At 49.3% G+C, this 22,873-nt stretch overlaps 1 protein-coding gene across 6 annotated transcripts in view; it reads right to left on the bottom strand.

The window, feature by feature from the left end:
• LOC119963184 (hedgehog interacting protein) overlaps positions 1-22,873 on the bottom strand; it is a 286,709-nt gene that overhangs the window by 73,734 nt on the left and 190,102 nt on the right. For all 6 annotated transcript variants that reach the window (XM_038791916.1, XM_038791917.1, XM_038791919.1 and 3 more), the window contains exon 11: positions 20,287-20,368. In XM_038791916.1, the coding sequence (XP_038647844.1) occupies positions 20,287-20,368 (82 nt within the window). The remainder of the gene's footprint in view (positions 1-20,286; positions 20,369-22,873) is intronic.

The following is a 22,873-nucleotide window of genomic DNA, read 5'->3' as shown; positions in this document are numbered from 1 at the left end:
GGGGCTGCATTCTCCCAAAACGGAGCTAAGTGTTGACGCCGTTGTGAAGACCGTGGAGTTTCACGACAGCGTTATCGGGGCCCAAAGTGGAGCCATTCAACGGCCCACAAGGCGCTAGCACAGGCGGGTCGTGCAGCGCGTGACAGACCGGCTGCCGATTCGCCGGTTCCGTCATTGACGCGGCACCAAGGCTCCAGTTAAAAATTCTCCCCCCCACACACAGCCGTTGCAGGCAAGATGGCAGTGTGTAGAGCAGCACCACGATTTAGGGACGGGATGCTTGAGACCCTCCTAGGTGCCATGGAGGGGAGGAGGCTGGTGTTATACCCTGGAACGGGTCGCAGGACAGCAGGTGCCATTGTTCGCCGTGCGTGGGCGGAGGTGGCCAAAGCTGTCAGCGCCGTTGGGGCGGTGGCCAGGACAGCTGCCCAGTGCCAGAAAAATCTGCACGACCTCCTCAGGACAGCCAGGGTAAGAACACAGCACTGTGCCCCTGGCACCAACCCCTCTAGCCCATCACACACGTGACCCGCCCCCGCCCCCACTCCAGTGGGACGGTCCCACCCCCACCCACATGGCTGCACCCACCCATGCCAGGTGCAATGGCCGGGTGCCCGGTGCACCAATGGCATCAGAGCCAACCCCTGGGCTGCACGCGCCGGGCCGTCTAACACTGTCACTGTTTGAGACCCAGGAGACGTCCGCGCATAACCGCAGGGAGCGGGAGAAGACCGGAGGGGGACTGGAAGACCTGTGTCCCCTCACCATGCTCGAGCAGAGGGCACTCGACATCGTTGGCGGGCCGGAGGAGAGGGATGTCGCCGATGCGGAGGCGCGTCAACAAGTGAGACCCCCTGCCTGATTGCGGGTCCTCACGACACATGTGTGCCCACCCCCACCCCCCTCACCCAACCCCGCTCACCTTACACCCCAAGCCCCGTGACCCCATACCCCAACGGCCCTCACTCCAATCCCCCTCACCCCACACCCCAACTCCCCTCAACCCCACACCCCAACCCCCCTCACCCCATACCCCAACCCCCCTCACCCCAAACCTCCCTCACCCCACACCCCAACCCCCCTCACCCCACACCCCAACCCCCTCACCTCCTCACCCCAACCCCCCTCACCCACACCCCAACCCCCCTCACTCCACACCCCAACTCTCCTCACCCCACACCCCAACCCCCCTCACCCCAATCCCTCCTCACCCCACACCCAACCCCCTTCACCCCACACCCCAACGGCCCTCACTCCAATCCCCCTCACCCCAACCCCCTCACCCCACACCCCAACTCCCCTCAACCCCACACCCCAACCCCCCTCACCCCATACCCCAACCCCCCTCCCCCCAAACCTCCCTCACCCCACACCCCAACCCCCCTCACCCCACACCCCAACCCCCTCACCTCCTCACCCCAACCCCCCTCACCCACACCCCAACCCCCCTCACTCCACACCCCAACTCCCCTCACCCCACACCCCAACCCCCCTCACCCCAATCCCTCCTCACCCCACACCCCAACCCCCTCTAACCCCAACCCCCCTCACCCCACACCCCAATAGCCCTCATCCCTCATCCCACACACAAATACCTTCACCAACCTCATGCCTCACCCCACACACCAACAGCCGTCACCACCTCACGCTTCACCCCTCTCCGCCTGTCTAACCATTACATGCCGCCTTGTGTCTCACAGGACCAGCGGGTGATGGGCCCAGCTCATCTGTAGCCCCCTGCCCCCAGCCAGTGCCACGTCCGGTGCCCCCCAGGGACCCAAGTACAGACGACGAGAGCAGCTGGAACACCAGCCCTCTGGCCGAAACTACCCAGGACACCAGGACCCAGGAGACAGACAATCAGCACACCACGACCAGGGGATAAACACAGAAGACACCACAACCCAGGGGACAGAGACATAGGGGACAGACGCACGGCACACCACGACACAGGAGACCCCAGATTTCGGGTCTGATGGGGACATAGACTTTCCATCACTGCTGTCTCCTGCACCATCCACCATCTCAGAGACCATCACTTTGGTTGGGCAATTTAGTGGAGAGTCTTCTGGTGCGCACCACACAGTCGTACCGGTACAGCAGGTGGAGGTAGGAGCAGCCGAGGGCCGGATGGTTGGAGGGCAACCCCGCCGCAGCAACCAGCTGCCGCCCAGACGGGTTCCGGGTTCCTGGAAGTTCCATTTTCACCCATAGTTCAGGTGCAGTCAGAAACCCTGGGGCAAGTGGAGGGGGTGACGGCCGGCTTCCAGGACCTGCAGACGCAGGTGGAGGAGTCCAAATGCCTGCAGGAGTGGTGCCGGTCATGCGTGCCACCCAAGCCGAAACCGCACAGGTAGCATCCGCGGTGGAGGCAACGGTGGCGATGGTGTCAGACATGGGTCAGGTTTGGCAAAGTCTGGGGTATTCTGTGCAGGCCTTGGCCCTGGAAAGGGCTGCCCACTCACAGGCAGCCATGTGCCAGAGCCAGCTGCAGATTGCCGCGCCGTTCCTCAGCGTGGCCCAGTCCCAAGAGGCCATGGTTGAGAGAATCGTCGCCATTGCCCAGGTGATGGCCGGCGGCGCACAGTCCTAGAGGGAGGTGGCACTGTCCTAGAGGGGGGCGGCATAGTCCCAGAGGGAGGAGGCGCAGTCCTAGTCAGGGATAACACATTCCCTGTGCTCCATGGTTGCGAACATTCAGACCCTGTATGATATCGGAGCAGGCATCGAAGGACTGGCAGCGCCAGGTGTCGGGGGGGCCTCGGAGTTTGTCACCGCACGCACTCCCGTTCCATGGAGAAGCCCAGGGGCCATCGACTAAGGACACTGACAATACCCTCGCTATAATGCTGAAGACTGGTGTTCCGGAACTAGCTTCACACCTAACCAAGTTGTTCCAGTACAGCTACATGCTGGCATTTATTGTACAATGTGAAAAATTGGATGGCATGTCCTGCCCACAGAGGTGAATCATCTCAACCCCAGAACATTACTGCAGGAGTTTCTAGGGTAGCGCCCTTGGCCCAGCTATCTTCAGCTGCTTCATTAATGACACCCCTTCCTTCCATGATAAGGTCAGAAGTGGGGATGTTTGCTGATGACTACACAACGTTCAGTGTGATTTGTGACTTCTCAGATACAGAAGCAACCCATGTCCAAATGCAGCAAGAACGGGACCACACTCAGATTTGTCCTCACAAGTGACGAGTAACATTCACGCTGCACAAGTGCCAAGTAATGACCATCTCCAACAAAAGAAGATCTAACCATCACCCCTTGACATTCAATGGCATTACCACCACTGAATTCCCCACTATCGACATACTGGGATTACCATTGACCAGAACGTGAACGCTTGCAACCATCTTCAACTAGAAGTGCCAAACAGATGACCTACTTTGGCCTCTTCCTAAGGTCCCCAACATCAGCCAATTTGATTCACTCTGTGATAACAAGAAAAAGCTGATGGCTATGGGCCCTCGCAACATTGTCGTAGTAGTACTGAAGACTTGAATTCCAGAATTAGCCATGCACCTAACCAAACTGTTCTAATACTGCCACCTAACCGACAATGTGGAAAATTGCCCAGGTAGGTCCTGCCCCAAAAAGCCAAACAAATGCAATCTGGCCAATTTCTGCAGTTTACTGTCAATCAACAACAAAGTGATGGAAGGTGTTGACAGTGCTCTCCACAGTAATAACCTGATCGCCGATGCTCAGTTTGGGTTCCACCGAGGTCGCTCATCACTCTACCTCATTAACAGCCTTGGTCCAAACATGGACATAAGTGTTGAAGGCAAGAGCTGAGGAGAGTCACTGACATCAAGGTATTACCATCTCCAACAAGAGAGAATCCAAACACATCGACATTCAACAGCATTACCATCGCTGAACTCCCTATCAACAACATCCTGGGAGCTTACCAATGACCAGAAACTGAACTGAACCAGCCGTATAAATATTGTGGCTGCAAGAACATGTCAGAGACTGGGAAATCTGCTGCGAGTACCTCACCTCCTGATTACCAAAGCCTGTCTACCATTTACAAGGTGGGTGATGGAATACTCTCCACTTGTCTCAATGATCTGTTCTGGCAACATTTGACACCATCTGAGACAAAGCTGTCCACTTGATGGGGACCCCATCCACCATCTAAAATATTAATTCCCTCTGCCACTGATACACAGTGGCATCAATGTGTACCAGATACAGGATGTACTGCAGCCACACATCAACTCTCCTTCGACAGCACCTTCTAAACCAGTGACTTCTACCACCCAAGTGCACAAGGGCAGCAGACTCATGGGAATACCACCACTTGCTAGTTCCCCTCAAAGTTACTCGCCATGGTGATTTGGAACTATTCCACTGTCCCAAGACTCTCGTTGGGTCAAAACCTGGCAGTCACGTTCTAACAGCACCATGGGGGTACCTACACCACGTGAACTGCAGCATTCCAAGGAGGCAGCTCACCACCACCTTCTCAAGGGCAATTAAGGATGGGCAATACATACTGAGGTATGTCTCTGACTGGTTGAGGTAAGTCTCTGAATAGTTGAGGTATGATTCTGAATCCAAAAAGTCACACCTGTGCAGTTAATGACATCCTGCATCATGGGGAAGCCAATTATCTTGGTGAAGCCATGGGCACACTTTGGTTGTTTTTAAAAAATTAATTTATGGAAAGTGGATGTCACTGGCTAAGACTAGCATTTATTGCCCATCCCTTCAGAAGATGGTGGCGAGTTGCCTCCTTCAACTGCTGCAGTTGCTGAGGTGTAGGTACACCCACAGTGCTGTTAGGGAGGGAGTTCCAGGATTTTGATCTGGCCAAGTGAGGTAACGGCGATATATTTCCAAATCAGGGTGGTAAGTGACTTGGAGGGGAACCTCCAGGTGGTGGGGCTCCCAGGTATCTGCTGCACTTGTCCTTCTAGATGGTAGTGGTCCTGGGTTTGGAGGGTGCTGCCTGAGGAACCATGGCGAATTCCTTCAGTGATCGTGTAGATGGTACATACGGCTGCCACTGTTCGTCGGCGGTGGAGGGATTGAATGCTTGTGGAAGGGGTTCAATCAAGCGGACTTGTTTGTCCTGGATGGTGTTGAGCTTCTTGAGAGTTGGTAGAACTGTAAGTGGAGAGTATTCCATTACACTCCTGACTTGTGCAGATATGGTGGACAGGCTTTGGGGAGTCAGGAGATGGGTTACTCGCCATAGGATTCCTAGCCTTTGGCCTGCTCTGGTCGCCACAGATCAATATGGCTAGTCAAGTTCAGCTTCTGGTCAATGGCAATCCCCAGGATGTTAATGGTGTGGGATTCAGAGATGGTAAAGCCATTGAATGACAAGGGGCAATTGTTAGACCGTCTCTTGTTGAAGATGGTCATTGTCTGACACGGGTGTGGTGCGAATTCTACTTGTCACTTGTCAGGCCAAGCCTGGATTTTGTTCAGGTCTTGCTGCATTGGGCAGGGAAATCTTCAGTGACTGAGGAGTCGCGAATGATACTGAGCATTGTGCAGTCATCAACAAACATTCCCACTTACGGCCTTATGATGGACAGATGGTCCCTGATGAAATAGCTGAAGGTGCCTGGGTCTAGGATACTACTCTGAGGGACTCCTACACTGATGTCCTGGAGCTGAGATGATTGACCTGCAATTGCCACAACCATCTTCCTTTTGTGCCAGGTATGACTCAAACCAACGGAGGGCTTTCCCTCTGATTCCCATTTGGTGAGGGTTCCTTGATGCTATACTTGGTCAAATGCTGCCTTGATATCAAGACAGTTATTCTCACTGTGGGCGGAATTCTCCGAGCCGAAATCCCAATCGGTACCAGGGTGGAGAATGCGCGTTGACACCAAAAACCGGCGTGACGTCGCTCCTGCGATTCTCCGGTCCCCGGCGTATTACCGAGAATTGCGCATGCCGCGGTCTACGCGGGTCGGGGACCATTGACAGAGGCCCCCGCGGCGATTCTCCAACGACAACTGGCCGAGTTCCCGACGACGTGGTTCTAACCACGTTTTACCTTTCGGGAATGGCCGGAGTTGGCTGCGGAGTCAGTCCGCGGCCGCCCTGGTGGGGGGCGGGAGGGATCCTTTACCGGGGTTGGGCCTCACGACGGCCAGGCTAGTGATCAGGGTCCACCAATCCGCGGGCGCATGCCATCTCGGGGGGGTGCTATATTTGCGGTATGAGTCCGGCATGTCGTGCGGGGCAGGAGCCAAAGACCGCTGCCGTGCACATGTGCGGACTCCCGACCGGAAGTGCAGGGCCCCATATTGGCAGGCAGAGCTGTGAGGACTATTCTGGGGCTCGCGTTTTGACCCTGGAGTGGGGACATAGCCCCATTATTGGAGAATTCTGCCCCTTATCTCTGGCATTCAGCTCTTTTGTCTATGTTTGAATCAAGGCTTTAATGAGGTCAGGAGTTGAGTGACCGTGGCAAAATCCAATTGAGCGTCCGTGAGCAGGTTATTGCTAAGGAAGTGTCGCTTGATAGCTCTGTTGATGATCCCTTCTATCACTTTACAGATAATCAAGAGTAGACTGATCGGGTAATAATTGGTCAGGTTGGATTTGTTCTGTTTCTTGTATACAGAACACGTCTGGGCAATTTTCCACATTGCCAGGTAAATGCCAGGCTGTAACTGTACTGGAGCAGCTTGACTAGGAGTGTGACAAGTTCGGAAGCACAAGGCTTCAGTACTATTGCTGGAATATTGTCAGGGCTCACGGCCATAGTAATATCAAATGTCTTTCGCCATCACAGGGAATGAATTGAATTGGCTTAAGACTGATATCTGTGATGCCAGGAGGCTGAGATGGCTCATCCAAATGGCACTTCTAGCTGGTGATTGTTGTGAATGCTTCAGCCTTATCTTTTGCACCAATGTGCTGGGCTCCTCCACCATTGAGGATGGGGATATTTGTCGAGCCCCCGCCTCCAGTTAGTTGTTTAATTGTTCACCACCATTCAAAGCTGGCTGAGGCAGGTCTGCAGACAGATCTGATTCATTGTTTGATGGATCGATTAGCTCTGTGTATTACTTTCTGCGTATGCTATTTGGCATATAAATAGTCCTGTGTTGTAGCTTCACCAGGTTGGCACCTCATTTTGAGTAGGCTAGGTGTTGCTTCAGGCATGCCCTCTGCACGCTTCAATGAGCTGGGGTTGATCCCCTGGTTTGGTGGTAATGGTAGAGTGGGGGATATATCAGACCATGAGGTTACAGATTGTTGTGGAGTACAATTCTGCTGCTGCTGATAGCCCACACCACCTCATGGATGCCCAGTTTTGAGTTGCTAGATCTGTTCAAAGTCTATCCCATTTAGTATGGTGGTAGTCCCACACAACACAATGGAGTGTATCCTAAATGCAAAGACAGGACTTTCTCTGCACAAGGACTGTGTGGTGGTCCTTCCTAGCAATATTGTCATGGACAGATGCACCTACGGCAGGTTGGTGAGAATGAGGTCAAATATGTTTTTTCTGGGTGGCACTGTGGTGCAGTGGCTAGCACTGCTGCCTCACGGCGCCAAGGACCTGGTATCGATCTTGGCCCCGGGTCACAGTTCATGTGGAGTTTGCACATTCTCCCCGTGTCTGCGTGGGTCTTGCCCCACAACTCAAAGATGTGCAGGGTAGGTAGCTTGGCCATGCTAAATTGCCCTTTAATAAAAAAAATTATTTAAAAAAAGTATGGGCGAGATTCTCCCAAAACGGGAGAAATCGTAAAGCTGCCGTAAAACCCGGGCGGGTTATACGGCAGCGCGCCCCTTCCCGACGGGGGACCGATTCTGGTCCCCGGTCGGGGCTAGCAGCCCGACGCCGTAGGCTCCGGCAAGACGGGCTTAACGAAAATCGTTAAGCCCGCTTACCGGAGTTAGCGCCGGCTGACGCGTCATATGACGTCAGCCGCGCATGCGCAGTTTGGAAGACTCCAACCCGCGCATGCGCGGGTGACGTCATCGCGTTTTTGCGCGAAACCCGCGCATGCGCGGGCCGGGTTGCCCCTCAGCCGCCCCGCGAATGGATACTGCGGGGCGGCGGAAGGACAAGTAGTGCGCGGGCATCGGGCCCGCTGCCCGCGATCGGTGGGCACCGATCGCGGGCCCATGGCACCCTTGGCACGGCCGTGGTACTGCCGTGCCAATCGGTGCCATGGTTATAAAAAGCGAGTTAGTGACGCCGTTTTTACGAACGGCAAGACCAGGTGTGTTTGCCGTTCGTGAAAACGGCGGAAAGGGCTGGGACTTCGGCCCATCTAACAGCTGAGAATCGCTGCCGGCCGTAAAAAAACGGCGGCAGTGATTCGGGTCGGGACTTCGGCGGGGGGGTGGGAGAATAGCGGGAGGGCGGCAAAAATGTCGGGAAGGCCCTCCCGCTATTCTCCCACCCGTCGTGGGGGGCGGAGAATTTCGCCCTATGTTTTCCCTCTTGTTAGTTTACTCACCACCTGCCACAGACCCAGTCTCGCAATTATACCCTTTAAAATCTGGCGAGCTCGATCTGCAAGTGACACTACCAAGCCACTGTTGGTGATGGACATTGAATGCCCCACCCAGAGTACATTATGCACCCTTGCCACCCTCAGTGATTCCTCCATCTGGTGTTCAATATGGAGGAGTATTGATTCATCAGCTGAGCGGGGATGATATGTGGCAATCAGTAGGAGGTTTCCTTGCCCATATTTGACCTGTTGCCATGAGACTTTGTGGAGTCCAGAGTCAATGCTCAGGACTCCCAGGGCAACTCCCTCCTAACTGTATACCACTGTGCTGCCACTTCTGCTGGGTCTGTCCTGCCAAAGTGACAGGACATACCCAGGAATGGGTATGGTGGTGTCTGGGACATTATCTGTGTGGTGGATTCAAGATTAAGTCTGCAGGCCATGGAGGTTCAACCAAAATGTAGAGCCTTATTTTGAAGATGTTAACTCTACAGGCTGGGGTTAGACTGCCAGTTTGCCCGCACAACAGCCAATACCAGGTCATCATTCTCTTAAAAGCGCCTCTATTCAGCTAGAAGGTTGCTAGTGACGAAACACTAAAACACAATGAATAGACGACATATCATCCCCATTTAACTCAAAGGTCCCTGACTCAATAAACAATACAACATTAACAACCAATTCGCAACATGATCAATCAATCAACAGCAACAGTTAATCTGTCAGACATTCCAGAGGTCCTCGTTCTCTGTTTGGTTGTCGGTGAACCTCAGGTGTCTGCTTTTTAGTACTTGCTGCAACCTCTGGTGTCTTTGGCTTAGTGTGAGCATCGTTAGTGGTTACCTTAACTGGAGTCAACGTCGGGATCTGAGGTTGACTCGGTTTTATTAATAATAATCGCTTAGTATCACAAGTAGGCTTTAATGAAGTTACTATGAAAAGCCCCTAGTCGCCACATTCCGGCGCCTGTTCAGGGAGGCCGGTATGGAAATTGAACCCGCGCTGCTGGCCTTGTTCTGCATTATAAGCCAGCTGTTTAGCGCACTGTGCTAAACCAGCCCCTGTCCGTTGTGGGATTTGAACCTGCCGTGATATCGTCTGAAGGCCATTGCTTTACCTTTCTGACACCAAGCCTTTCACAATTGTTTGATTCGCAATTGAGGTGCTGTTTTCCCATCAGCTTTCGGCTTCCCTTCACCTGTGGACATTATGTGGGAAACCATCGCCCCCAACCCCAACTGATCACATGCCAGTTGTAGGGATGTGTCAGATTGTCTGACTGGAGTAGTGCCTCTTTGGCTGGCAAGATGCTCTCTCACATTGATCCCCTCATTTATACTTTTTATTTTGACACAGTAGATTCATAGAATCCCTACAGTGCAGAACAGGGCTATTCGGCCTATCGAGTCTACACCGACCCTACCTAGGCTCATTGTGTATACAAGTTCCATTGCTCTGTATTGGCGTCAAAAAATCCTGCCTTTTTTCTCTATGGAAGGACCTGCGTAAGCATAATGTGCCACAAATTCTTAGCACTACCTTCCTTTCTCCCCAAAACAAGACAAAACCCAAGCTCAACCTGTTTCCCTTTGTGTTTTGCAACACCCCTAGTTCTACATTTGTTGTTGCAGATTTGCTACTCACAGCAGCCGTGTTCATTTGGGGTGGAGAATGTGGCGGGCTTCTCTTCAAGGTTGTTTTCTCGGATATTTTCGATGGTTGCAATCATTGTTTGGCTTCCCCGTCGCCAGCTTTCATGTAGTGACAATTTTAATGAATTATTATTCCGTTGAGTGTCTATAAATACTGTTCGTCTACCTCGTCGCCAGTTTTTAACTTGGTGGATTCAAGATTGAGTCTGCAGGCCTCGGAGGTATAACCAAAATGTAGACCTTTATTTAAAAGATGCAGGCTGCGATGTTAAACTGCCCGTTTGCCCTCACAAAAGGCCAATGGCACCATTGTTCTCTTAAAGTGTCCCTGATCAGCTACAAGACGAGAAACACTAAAAAGACATCAATCTGTAAGGTATGATTCCGTGAGCATGACTACATCAGGCTGTTGCTTGACTGTGAGACAGCTCTCTCAATTTTGGTACAAGCCCCAGATGTTAGTAAGGAGGGCTTTGCAAGGTCAACTTGGCTGGTTCTACCATTGTTGTTTCCGGTGCCTAGGTCATAGAATCCCGATAGTGCAGAAGGAGGCTATTTGGCCCATTGAGTCTGCACTGACCCTGCAAAAGACCACCCTACCTAGGCCCAATCCCCTGACCTATTCCAGCAACCCCACCCTAAGAGGCAATTTACCTTACCTGCACATCTTTGGATTGTGGAAGGAAACCGGAGCACCCAGAGGAAACACACACAAACACGGGGAGAACGTGCAAATTCCACAGTTACCCGAGGTCAGAATTGAACCCGGGTCCCTGGCGCAGTGCTAACTACTGGTCCACCGGTTGATGCCGGATGGTCTGTCCAGTATCATTCGTTTTGCAGTAGTTGAAATGGCTAGGCCATTTCAGAGGCAACTACATTTAAGAGTCAACTACATTGCTGTGGGTCTGGAGTCACATGTAGGGCAGGCGGCAGGTTTCCTTCCCTGAAGGACATGATTGAACCAAATGGGGTTTTACGACAATAGTTTCATGGTCACCATTAGACATTTATTTCTATATATTTTGTTGAGTTTTTAAATTGCACCATCTGCAGTTGGTGGTATTCGAACCCGGGCCCCCAGAGCATTTCCCTGGATCTCTGGATTACTAATCAAGCGACAATAACCCTGCTCCATCACTCCGATCTAGCCAGCCCCCCCACCTCCACGTCCACTGACATAAAGTGCATCAATCACATCCTTTATACTGGATGGCAAATTAGGAGACATCAGAGATATTATCTGTTCCATCCTGGAAGGATCTCAACGCAAATAATTTCATGGCCACTGTCACTTTCAAAGCTACTGATAATGCCATCTTTGTCTTGCTTTGAAGTTGTAGGTCTGCCTCCAAGGGATGGCAGACTCAGTGAACATCTCCTTTGTAAAATGGCAATGTTGCACGCACTGTTCCTTAGAGAGGTTGAGGTATGAGAAATGCTTCCCGAAGACCCGGGGTGGATAAGGCCTCCTGCTGAGACCTCTTTTGCCCCTCCTCACCCTGCAAGCTAAACCCTTTAAGTCATAACTGAGAGGTTCACCACCTGCAACAGCACTCCCTGTCGACTTCAATGTAAAACAGCAGAATGAATCTCACGAGATTTCTACAAACTCAGGAAGAGCTAGTAGAACACTTGAAGTAGCCTGAAATAATTGACAGTTCCTTTAAATAGTGCTGGTGGGATTGAATCATAGAATTTAAAGTGCAGAAGGAGGCCATTCGGCCCATCGAGTCTGCACTGGCCCTGGGAAAGAGCACCCTACTTGAGCCCAAGCCTCCGCCCTATCCCCGTAACCCAGTAACCCCACCTAACCTTTTTGGACACTAAGGGCAATTTAGCATGGCCGATCCACCTAACCTGCACATCTTTGGACTGTGGGAGGAAACCGGAGCACCCGGAGGAAACCCACGCAGACACTGGGGGAACGTGCAGACTCCGCACAGACAGTGACCCAAGCTGGGAATCGAACCTGGGACCCTGGAGCTGTGAAAGCAACTGTGCTAACCACTGTGCTACCGTGCTGCCGTTTGGGTGGGTTCCTTCCTGCTGTGCAAAGTTCAGACAGCGCTGGCATGGTGAAATCAGAAATGGCAGTACTGGCATAAAATTAACATTACACACTGACGAACATGATGATCTGCCTACTTTACAGCTTTCAGCTCATGCTCCCAACACCAGTGTTGCAACTGCACCAAAATGGCATATAGTGCAAGCTGGAGCAAAAGTGAGCATGCACAGAACAGACAACATTTCTCCACAAAATGTGGAGTCAAAACTATGGGTGCAATGGAGTGTGGCCTATTAAAATTACCCCAAAATCCAATAACTGACGGAAGCTGCATTGTTACTCTTGGCTGGATGAGCTAATATTGCATATATGCAACGTTTCTGTGATCTGTGAGACTATTCCAAATGGAAGTTGACAGAGTTGGGAACGATTCAGGGTATTTAAAGAATGTACAAGTCCAGAATAATTTCATTGAATCTGTAAAAGTTGACATAAAATACCCCTAAGAAGAGTTGGAGCTTCTAGTTCATTACAGATGTCTCCACTGATGATTTTAGCTGATGTCAGCTGCTGTGCCCTAAGGGCATGTAAATCACAGGATTTGTGTTTACAGCTTTTAACTGTCCAAGGATTCTTACCACATCCAGACTACAACTGCTTTTATACTATTCTCCTGTTGGGTTTGATTTTGTGAGGCAGTTGATGGTAATTATGATTTTAACTCTGTGTTCAGTAGCTTGGACACCAACTCAGGGGCTAAGAGTTTACAATTAGACTGTGGACATTGGATTCAGCAGCATGGAATTTGGGAGTTATTCACTAATGCTAAACTTTTGGGGCTGCAATTAGTTCTGGGGTCAGGACCCTGACACCAAGCGTATTTCCGGGTCTTGACCCCCCCCCCCCCCCCCCCCCCCGCCCTGTCACCTTGGCACCTGCTGTTCAGCACTATTTTTAATGAGCGTGCGATTATGGACCAGGGTGTGCGTTCCAATTAAGAATGGCAGGTGGGCTTTTGAGGCTAGAGGGCTAAACAGAGACCCTCCAGCCCTGAAATATTGGCAACCCCACTGTCAATGGTGGGAGCTGCCAATGTGGGTCGGAGAGAGATGGAGGTGCCCACTTAAGACTTCTGAACATTTTAAATAAAGGCCACAGCTCCCATGGCAGCCTGGCAGGTGCTCTCTTCATGATTGGAAAGCTGCAGGTTAGGTGGATTGCCCATGTTAAATTTGCCCCTAGTGTTCAGAAGGTTAGGTGGGGTTACTGGGTTATGGGGATAGGGTGGGGGCATGGGGGCTCTTTCAGAGGTTCGGTGCAGACTTGATGGACCAAATGGCCTCCTTCTACACTATAGGTATAATATGATTCCATGAATATGTAGAAGTGTAAAGATATGACTACAATGACAGTTAAGACAGCCAGTAATTTACATATTTCTATTCTACAATTTACTCACAAACCTAATTTTATAACATAGGAACAAATCCTCCAGTCTCCAGATTCATAAAATTATAGAATTTACAGTGCAGAAGGCGGCCATTGAGCCCATCGAGTCTGCACCGGCCCTTGGAAAGAGCACCCTACTTAAGCCCATGCCTGCACATCTTTGGACTGTGGGAGGAAACCCAAGCACACACGGGGAGAACGTGCAGACTCCGCACAGACAGTGACCCAAGCCAGGAATCGAACCTGGGACCCTGGAACTGTGAAGCAACTGTGCTAACCACTGTGATTGTCAGAGACCTGGGGCGAAATTCACCGCAACGGCCGACACCGGTGTGAAACCCGGAGTGTTTCACGCTGGCGTCGGAGGCTGCTCCTTGCCCCCTATTCTCCACCCCCCCCCCCCCCCCCCCCCCCCCCCCCGGGGGGCTAGGAGCGGCGTTGCGGGAAACCCGGCTGCCGGGCCTTGACGCTTGTGTCAAGGCAGCACGCCGAGAACGACGTGGCCGGTGGCGCCTAAGTGACGTCAGCCGCGCATGCGCAGGTTGGCCGGCTCCAACCCGCGCATGCGCGGTTGCCGTCTTCCCCTCCGCTGCCCCGCAAGACGTGGCGGCTTGATCTTGCGGGGCGGCGGAGGGGAAAGAGTGCGTCTCTTAGAGACGCCGGCCCGACGATCGGTGGGCACCGATCGCGGGCCAGTCCCCTCCCGAGCACGCCCGTGGTGCTCGATCCCCTCTCTGCCCCCCACAGGCCCCAAACTTACCTGTCGCGCGCTGTTCACGCTGGCAGCGACAAGATGTGGTTGCCGCCGGCGTGAACAGGTTGGGAACGTCAGGCTGCTCGGCCCATCCGGGCCGGAGAATCAGCGGTCGCCGTGAAAAACGGCAACCGGCGATTCTCCGAGCGGCGTGTCGCAAAACATGACACGCCATTTTGGGGGTGGTGGGAGAATCGCGGGGGGGTGCCAGAGCGGCAATTCTCCCACGCGGCCTGGAGAGCGGAGAATCGCGCACCTGATATATGAGTGAAGATGTACCTTGTGAAAGTCTTGACGTGCAGACTACATGGATATTGTCAGGAGGTTTCAATTTGCCATGAGTAATTTCCCTGCTCCCCGAGATCCTGCACAATATTTTCAACTCTGAGGTAAATTCAGAGACTTGTGGCACTTCCTCGATACGTAACTGAGTAATTATCCAGGGAATGTTTTGACAGATTGAAACCTATAGTGCAATTCAGCGAAAAGGGAACAAAGTTCCATAGCGAGCGTGTTTGGCCGCGTTAGATAAGGGACCTAAGCAGGGACGCGTGGCAGAGGCCACACATTGCCCTGTTTTGTGCACTGAAGAGCTCCACTCGCCGGAAGTCCTCAGTGCAGTGTGAGAGCTCCAATGCCTCAGATGCGAACCCCATCCCTCAAGCCCCAATGCACTGTGAGAGTGGGAGGGCTCCGTGCTCCACCCCCACCCCCTCCACACAAACACCCGTACAGTGCATCACCAGCGCAATCGCCAGCACACACAAAAAATGCCAGCTTGGCACATTGGCCATACTACTGTGGCACCTTGGCAGTGCCCCTGCCAGCTGGCAATGCCACCCAGGCACTTGGCACCCAGGTGAAACTGCCAGGGTACCACCCTGCCCAAAGGGCATGCACCTGTGGGCCTCCAATCCCCTGGGAGACCCCCAAAAGCGCCGTTCCGTCTGGTCCCCATTTGCAGTGTTGAATGGCTCTCGCTCGAAGTCTCCACGATAAAGGGGATAGTTCCCACGCCTCGGGAAACTCAGAAATCTGCACATTAAAGTGAAACTAGCTGTCTCGCTTTAATATACAGATTTGCTAAAAAGAGATTCTATCCAAATGGGCGGGATTTACATCGCAAAGTCACGTGAGATCACATTAGATCTCGCGAGGCTTTGCGAGCTGGGTAGATCCTCGGAGCCGGGTCACCTGGCTTCTATTGGCCACGCCGCACTGCGCAAGCTGTTTTTCGGGCAGAGTGTGGCCATTGGATCCCGCCCTGGTCTAATATCTGGGCAACTACACAACTGACCACCCCTCAATCAACCCTCCTGACTGCATCCTCTACCATTTGACAACACCCGACCCAACTCGACTCTGCTCCCAACCTGATCCGACTACTCTCCTGATCCCAACTAACCACCCGACCAGACCTGACCACCCTCCTGACCACACAACAACCTTTCTGACAATCCGACTGCCCTCCCATCACTGACCCGACTACTCACATCACAAGACTATACCCCTCCACCAGATCTGACTACCCATCCTGACCATCCAACTACCCCCCCCCCACAGAAGCAATTACCCCTCTGGACCATCTAACTACCCACCCCCGATGCAGAAACCCTACAACCACCTGACTGAACCCCTGACCTGGCCTAAGTCGTCTCCCCCAACCCAACATTATTATCCTCAAATATGACTATCCCCAACTGTGACTAACCCCTACCTGTCCAACCACCTGACTATCCCCCCAACCCGATTGCCCCTTCACCCGACTAGGCTAACCTATCCACATACCCATTTACCCCTGACCAGATTATCCCTCAACCTGACCTGCCTAAGCCCCAAATCGACTACCCATCACCTATCTACCACCCTACCCACCTACCCAATCACTCACTCACCCATTCACTAACTTTTAGACTGGACCGTTAAACCTACCGTATGGCAGCTCGTGTCATATAAATGGGGCATGTCCTGTCTTCTCTAATTCTATTCCATTCTGACAGGAGTTTCCCAAAAAACGCTGCGCTGTGCATTTCTGTGAAAGCCAAGTTCAGGAGACCCTGGAATAAATGCACAGCAATGTCACAGCAGTGTAATTTTTGAATACAGTGGCAACCTGACCATCATTGCTGCTGCTCAGAAGATCTGGACTATTGTCTTTATCCTGGGCATGGGGCACCATCTTCCTCAATGGCTTTTTTTTTTACAGCTGCATTCTTTTAATTGAATACATGAGGATTCCCCCAAGACCAGAGTTCTGAGTACGCCCAACAGCTTTCCATCACAATGGATGCAATATTCTATTTATGTGTTGTGTGTTTTCCAGTTTCAGATTATTTTGTTGCCCTGCTTGGGACAATGCCTTTTGACTTACATCAAGCAGAATACTATAAAGTCACAGGGGTGAGTGGTACACTGACAAAAGATTTAGAGTGAAGCCAAATGATGCCTACATCAGTCATGCAGGTCCAACATGTTTTCTTTGTTGCTCCAATTTCACAAAATGCTCATTGTGGTTATTAAGCAAGAGATTTACAATTATAACGGAATGCTCAGCCTGCTGAGTCTGGGCTGCACATAGCTGTGCAATAGTTGCTGTTGGTACATTGTGAGTTAATGAAACTGAATTGTCCAACTGTTAAGGAGCTGCTGCTCAAAATTAAAAGTTGTGCCTTGTACTATCCAAACAATTTCACAAAAACTTTGAGCAAATTCTTGGGGGTTGCGAAATTTAAACAGCTTTTGCTCCAAATATGCAAACCAAATAGGGCATGAAATTAATATAGAGTTCATCATATTAATCATAGCAAATCAGGATTTGCAGTCTGAAAGAAACTGGTGTTGTTTCTTCACTTGCAACTCTCTATCAATACGCTCAGCTGCATATAGACTCTCCTAGCACACTGAACTAAGGCAATTAATGCCTACTTAGGAAACTAAATGCTTAAATAGTGACTTTAAATAGTTGAAATTCTGTATATAAAAATTCAAATAAATAAAGTGATCCACAGCCTTTACAGTCCTTACACGACGGGTCGGAGAATAGCGGGAGGGCCTTCCCGACATTTTTCCCGCCCTCCCGCTATTCTCCCCCACCCCCCGCCCAACTCCCGACCCGAATCGCTGCCGCCGTTTTTTTACGGCCGGCAGCGATTCACAGATGTTCGATGGGCCGAAGTCCCAGCCCTTTACGCTGTTTTTACGAACGGCAAACACACCTGGTCTGGCCGTTCGTAAAAACGGCGTCACAAACTCGCTTTTCATAACCATGGCACCGATTGGCACGGCAGTACCACGGCACCGATTGCGGGCAGCGGGCCCGATGCCCGCGCACTCTTTCTCCTTCCGCCGCCCCGCAGTATCCATTCGCGGGGCGGCTGAGGGGCAACCCGGCCCGCGCATGCGCGGGTTTTGCGCAAATACACGATGACGTCATCCGCGCATGCGCGGGTTGGAGTTTTCCAATCCGCGCATGCGCGGCTGACGTCATATGACGCGTCAGCCGGCGCTAACTCCGGCAAGCGGGCTTAACGAATATCGTTAAGCCCGTCATGCCGGAGCCTACGGCGTCGGGCTGCTAGCCCCGACCGGGGACCAGAATCGGTTCCCGGTCGGGAAGGGGCGCGCTGGCGTCAAACCCGGGCGGGTTTGACGCCAGCCTTACGATTTCTCCCGTTTTGGGAGAATCGCGCCCTGCATTTTCCAAAGTAGAGCACTTTTAACTTAACTAGAAATATATTTGACATGCAATCAGGAGCTGAATCTTCCTCTGGGCCGAGGAAAACTGACCTGTTCACTTTAACAGCACACCCAACTGTGACTTCAGATGCCATTTTGTTTTTCCACACCAAGGTTGGATTCACAGGGCAGTTTGTGAGCTATGCTGGAGTGAGAAGAGTGTGGATGTGGAGGCTCGCCAGTTAGAAACCCCACCTCAGTTCTCCAACATCGATCCCAACTCCTGACTCTGTTGTCGGCCTGCTAAACCTCATCCCTCACCTCCCTCAACACACCACATTTACCATGCAAGTCCATGTGCCCTCAGATCACTCAAGCCATCCCACGTGACCATATATTCCCCTATCCATCCATTTTGCCCCTCAGAATATCCAGGCCACCTTTATGCCCACATGTATATTTCACAGTTACTCACTCTGTACATACTATGTAAACTCGTCAGATATCATACAGTATCAATGGAAAATATTTTACATTCCTTGGAGAAAAAATGACTAAGAAAAGATGCATTCGTCCATGTAAAACAAAACCTTGTAATACTTATAATCGTATTAGTTTTGTCAACAAACCAGACACCACATTGGGACAATATGTTATTACATCTTGTGAAACTGTCACTGATTCTCAGATGAATGGAATATTTACTGTGTTGAAACCCATTAGCACTTGAAGCTCAGCCAAGCATTGATAATTGGCACAGCTGTCCAAACAATGGTCGACTCTCTGAGTAGGAAACAACAGAACTTTTAAATTTTAATTTAAAAGGCATTTTTGAACATTTTTCACTGCATTATGATGCTTTCTCCATTGGAAAAGCATTGTAATGAATGTGAACAAATGCACAACGCTGGTCAATGTAATGGTGAACTCACCTTTAAAGGACAGACCTATGATGAATCACTGCATTAAAAATACATCTACATTACAATATAGCACATAATAGTGACAATTTAAGGCATCAACACATGTTGTACTTTCTTTTCACAATGTCGTCTCAGCAATCATTCCGTTTTCTTTACAAACTCTCAAAACTGGTCTGCTTCTAATGGGCTTCCAAAACTTTGCACCACCAGACAAAAGTATCGTGCTGGAAAAAAAAAAATCTGATTTTCACCCCCCATTTAATGGGGAACCTAACCTCAGTTGGGGTGGGTGCTTTGAATACTAGGCATTCTCAACCTGCAAAAAGGCCAGAGGAAAATGGCATGTGGTTGGGAATGTAGAGGAAATGCAGAGGAAGTTGGATTTATTCCAAAATCAACGAAATAAATTCATGCGTCAAACTGCCTCCTCACACAGATGAAAACTCAGCCCCTATAAGTATTAATTTTTTCCAGTTAGTCACCAGCACCAAGGTACAAGTCTAATACCAATGAAAGCTTTGTCTTTTTTTGGTAGTAGCAGTAAAAAACCGAGCTCGCAGACAACCCGCATTAGTGTTACGATGATCTCATAAGAGCGTCAAAGGTGAAAGTGGATAATCATCAACAATGATCAACAAAAAAACTACAAAGTTCTAAACATAAACTTAGCCAATCTGAGCAGATATTTGTAGAACATTTTAAACTACTCAACTTGGGGACAGGACCTCCTCAGGTTGTTGAACATGCATCAGATTATACTTTCTGGTGTAAATGCCCAAAATAATCTTGGCATCCGGACTGCTATTTTCCATGATGATGTAAGCCAGTAAAAATTATTAGCAATCTAATTATATCTTCATAGTTTTATGGATTCATATGAATAACCAATGAAACTGACATTTAGTTCTTCTTAAATGATTGCTGGAGCAAGTACATTCAATTGTAACGTTGTAAAGTATAGATTAAACCACAGTGCTACCAAAAATAGAGACTCATTTTAATCCTTCTTGGAGCTTCTGCAATTATGTGGTTTAAGTGGAGATGAATAAAAGTATTTTTTTAAGATTTAAATTTTCTTTTTCAATCATCATCAAAGGTTTGTTTTACAATTCTGAGGTTTTACTACTTTGTTTCAGGTACAATGACATCTGTTTTACCTGCACCTAATGTTTAGTGGTTAACAAAATACAGATGTGAGATGATCTTTTTGCCCTTATGACTGAACAGCTTGGTGATGCTGTCTGCATTGTTTTCACTCATTCTTTATATCGTCTGACAAGCAGATACAATGACAACTGATAGATAACCATGTGGTGCATAAACTGAACACAATGTGTTCCATGAACACAAGCCAGATTTGTACCTTTTTGGGTCAACCAGTTTGTAGAGCTTCCCACTGTGCGCTTGTATCACACTCTTACTGTTTGCCAAAATGTAGACCTCACCTGCAAACACCAAATTGGAAAGTTTTCAAACATTGCTCCAAGCAGTCGAAGTATAATTGCTTATTAATGCCTTGTAGATACCCATTAAGAAAATATTTAAAACAAATTACATGGGTGTCGACCTGCCATGCACTGACAATCTCCATTAATCAATGTTGTCTTCTCTTCAAAGTCAACTTAACTTTCTGTAAACCAAAGTGTAAAATCCCCTATTAGAAGTTAACACATATATTTTAAATGTCCGTAACTTAATCATAGGAACAGAAGTAGGCCAGTTAGCCACTCAAGTCTGTACCACCATTATAGGAGATCCTGGATGAACTGCGATCTAACTCTGCACAGCTGTCTTTTTCCCATATCCCTTCATACCTTTGGGTAACAAAAATCTATCAATCTCAGATTTAAAATTTACGTTTAAGCATAAATTACTGTTTCTAGAAGAGAATCCAAACTTCTACCAAAGTATATGCGCGGAAGAGTATCCTAAGGTGAAATTTAATAGGGCCACTGGGAACGGGAAGCATAGCAGGTGGGGTGACTCAATCAGTTGGGAGCCAAAATCTTGGCTTCCTGATGGCAAATTGAATTTAAGGGATTAAGTCAGTGGTGTTTCAGCAGCAGGTTGGAACTCATGGTGCACAATGGTGCGAATGATTTTACCCTATATTTTCATGCTATGTATACTTATTAAATCACAACTTGTTTAAATTCAGTCAGACCTTCAACATTAAGTCAATGGTGGAAGGAAATTCATGCCACCTGATATATGATCAGTTAAAGGTTTCATGCACCAGGCAAGGTGGTCCATTCGGAGCATTGGTGAGTGGTTGTCCTTATTGAACACTGAGGTAAAGGGAAGGAGATCAGGGTAATACTCACACACTTGGATTGTTAGTAGCAGTAAGAGTGAAGCATAGGGAGTAGGGGGAATAATGAAGGGGTGGTCCCAAGAGTTGGTTGGACAGCAGCAGCGGTTTGGGAGTAATAGGGATCCCAGGAGATGACTGGGCTGCAGGAGATGCATCAGAGTTCGCAGTTGATGATGTAGAATTATGAGGGGGTGAATCACAGAAGATTTGGAGCTGCAAAGATGATAAAGGCTTGCTTAGCTTCTAGATAATATCCTTCCATACCTGCAAAGTTTGTGCCTCAGCCTACCTGTTCCCTGCCTGCAGAGTCTGAATGCTTGTCCTGGGGGCTCTTTTATATCGCCTGGAACTGCTCTGCAATCACCTGATGATGGGTTTGGTAACTTCCTGTAGTGGTACTCAGCAAGTGATGCAATTCGTATCATTTGACACATATTTGCCCTGCTGAGTGATCGCTTGTGCCCCAGGTGATCACTACCCTCCTTTAAAATAAACGTTCAATTTCATGTGTGCTAGTTGCCGACTCGTAAGCACTTTAACGCTTTTGGTTTGGGACCCGCACCTCACTGATTCAATTCTGACCCTATTTTCTCTCCTGAAAGACCTGGCTCTAATTTTTAGATTGTATCCTCTCGTCCTAGGCTTTCCAACTGGCAAAAATAGTTTCCATCTATCAACTCCATTGTTCCTGTGAATCATTTCCTAAATTCCAGAGAATGCAACCAGAGTTTGAATAATATCTCCTCCTAAATTAACCCTTGGGAGTCCAGTTATAATTACTTTATATTGTTTTATGTTAAAGTCTGCTTTTAAACAACTTGCTTCAAAGATAATTTTATTTGTTTTGACTTCATTTATATAACTTTTACTACATATAAACCCTGCGGAATTGCAGAGTGCATCTAGTTGTTTAAGGTAAGACCTAGAGGAAGGATCGGCAAGGAGGAAGAGAGCAAAGTGATAGGAAGAGTGCTACTATGTTCTTTCACAGATACTGCTTATTATTAAATGTTCTGATGTCTATTGTCAGAAAAATCCTGTTATCTGGTACTGAATGTTAATTCTTAGAAATAAAACATTGCATGCGCATAAGTATTGTGTGAGGTCACAGTTCTAAAGAATACCACATTCTCAGCTGCTTTAATAGGAATAATCTGTGGAATCACAACACAGTGGCCAATTATTTTCAGTAGATACAGATACGATGATTCACCACCTCATAAAACTTTTAAAAACCTGCCAAGCACTGACAAGTTCCATTAATATTTGATCTTGTTCCAGAGTAGATATGCTTGCAATACTATCTCACTGTACCTTCGGACAATATGTGGAAATTAACGAAGGTTCCAAAAGTACAATAAACTCAATCCATGATGATATGCTTCCAATGCATAAACAAAATGTGCTGCAGGAATGGTCATGTCACAGATGTCACATGATTTTCAGCTCAAGCCCCTTACCTCAGCTGGTTTGCTACAGATAGGAACTTTTGAATGATTGAGAGAGGCTCCTCAGTCTCTACATGGGAATCCAATAGGGGACATGGAGAATGGTTACAGAATTATTTGTGACCTCCAGATATTTAGCATAGTAGGAGTCATGGTGCTAGTTGAAATAATTACTTTTAACATAGAGC

The sequence above is a fragment of the Scyliorhinus canicula genome, chromosome 3 (genome assembly GCF_902713615.1).
Source record: "Scyliorhinus canicula chromosome 3, sScyCan1.1, whole genome shotgun sequence".
Classification (NCBI taxonomy): domain Eukaryota; kingdom Metazoa; phylum Chordata; class Chondrichthyes; order Carcharhiniformes; family Scyliorhinidae; genus Scyliorhinus; species Scyliorhinus canicula.
The sequence above is the reverse complement of the archived record's forward strand: the minus strand, read 5'-3'. Positions and strand labels throughout refer to the sequence as shown.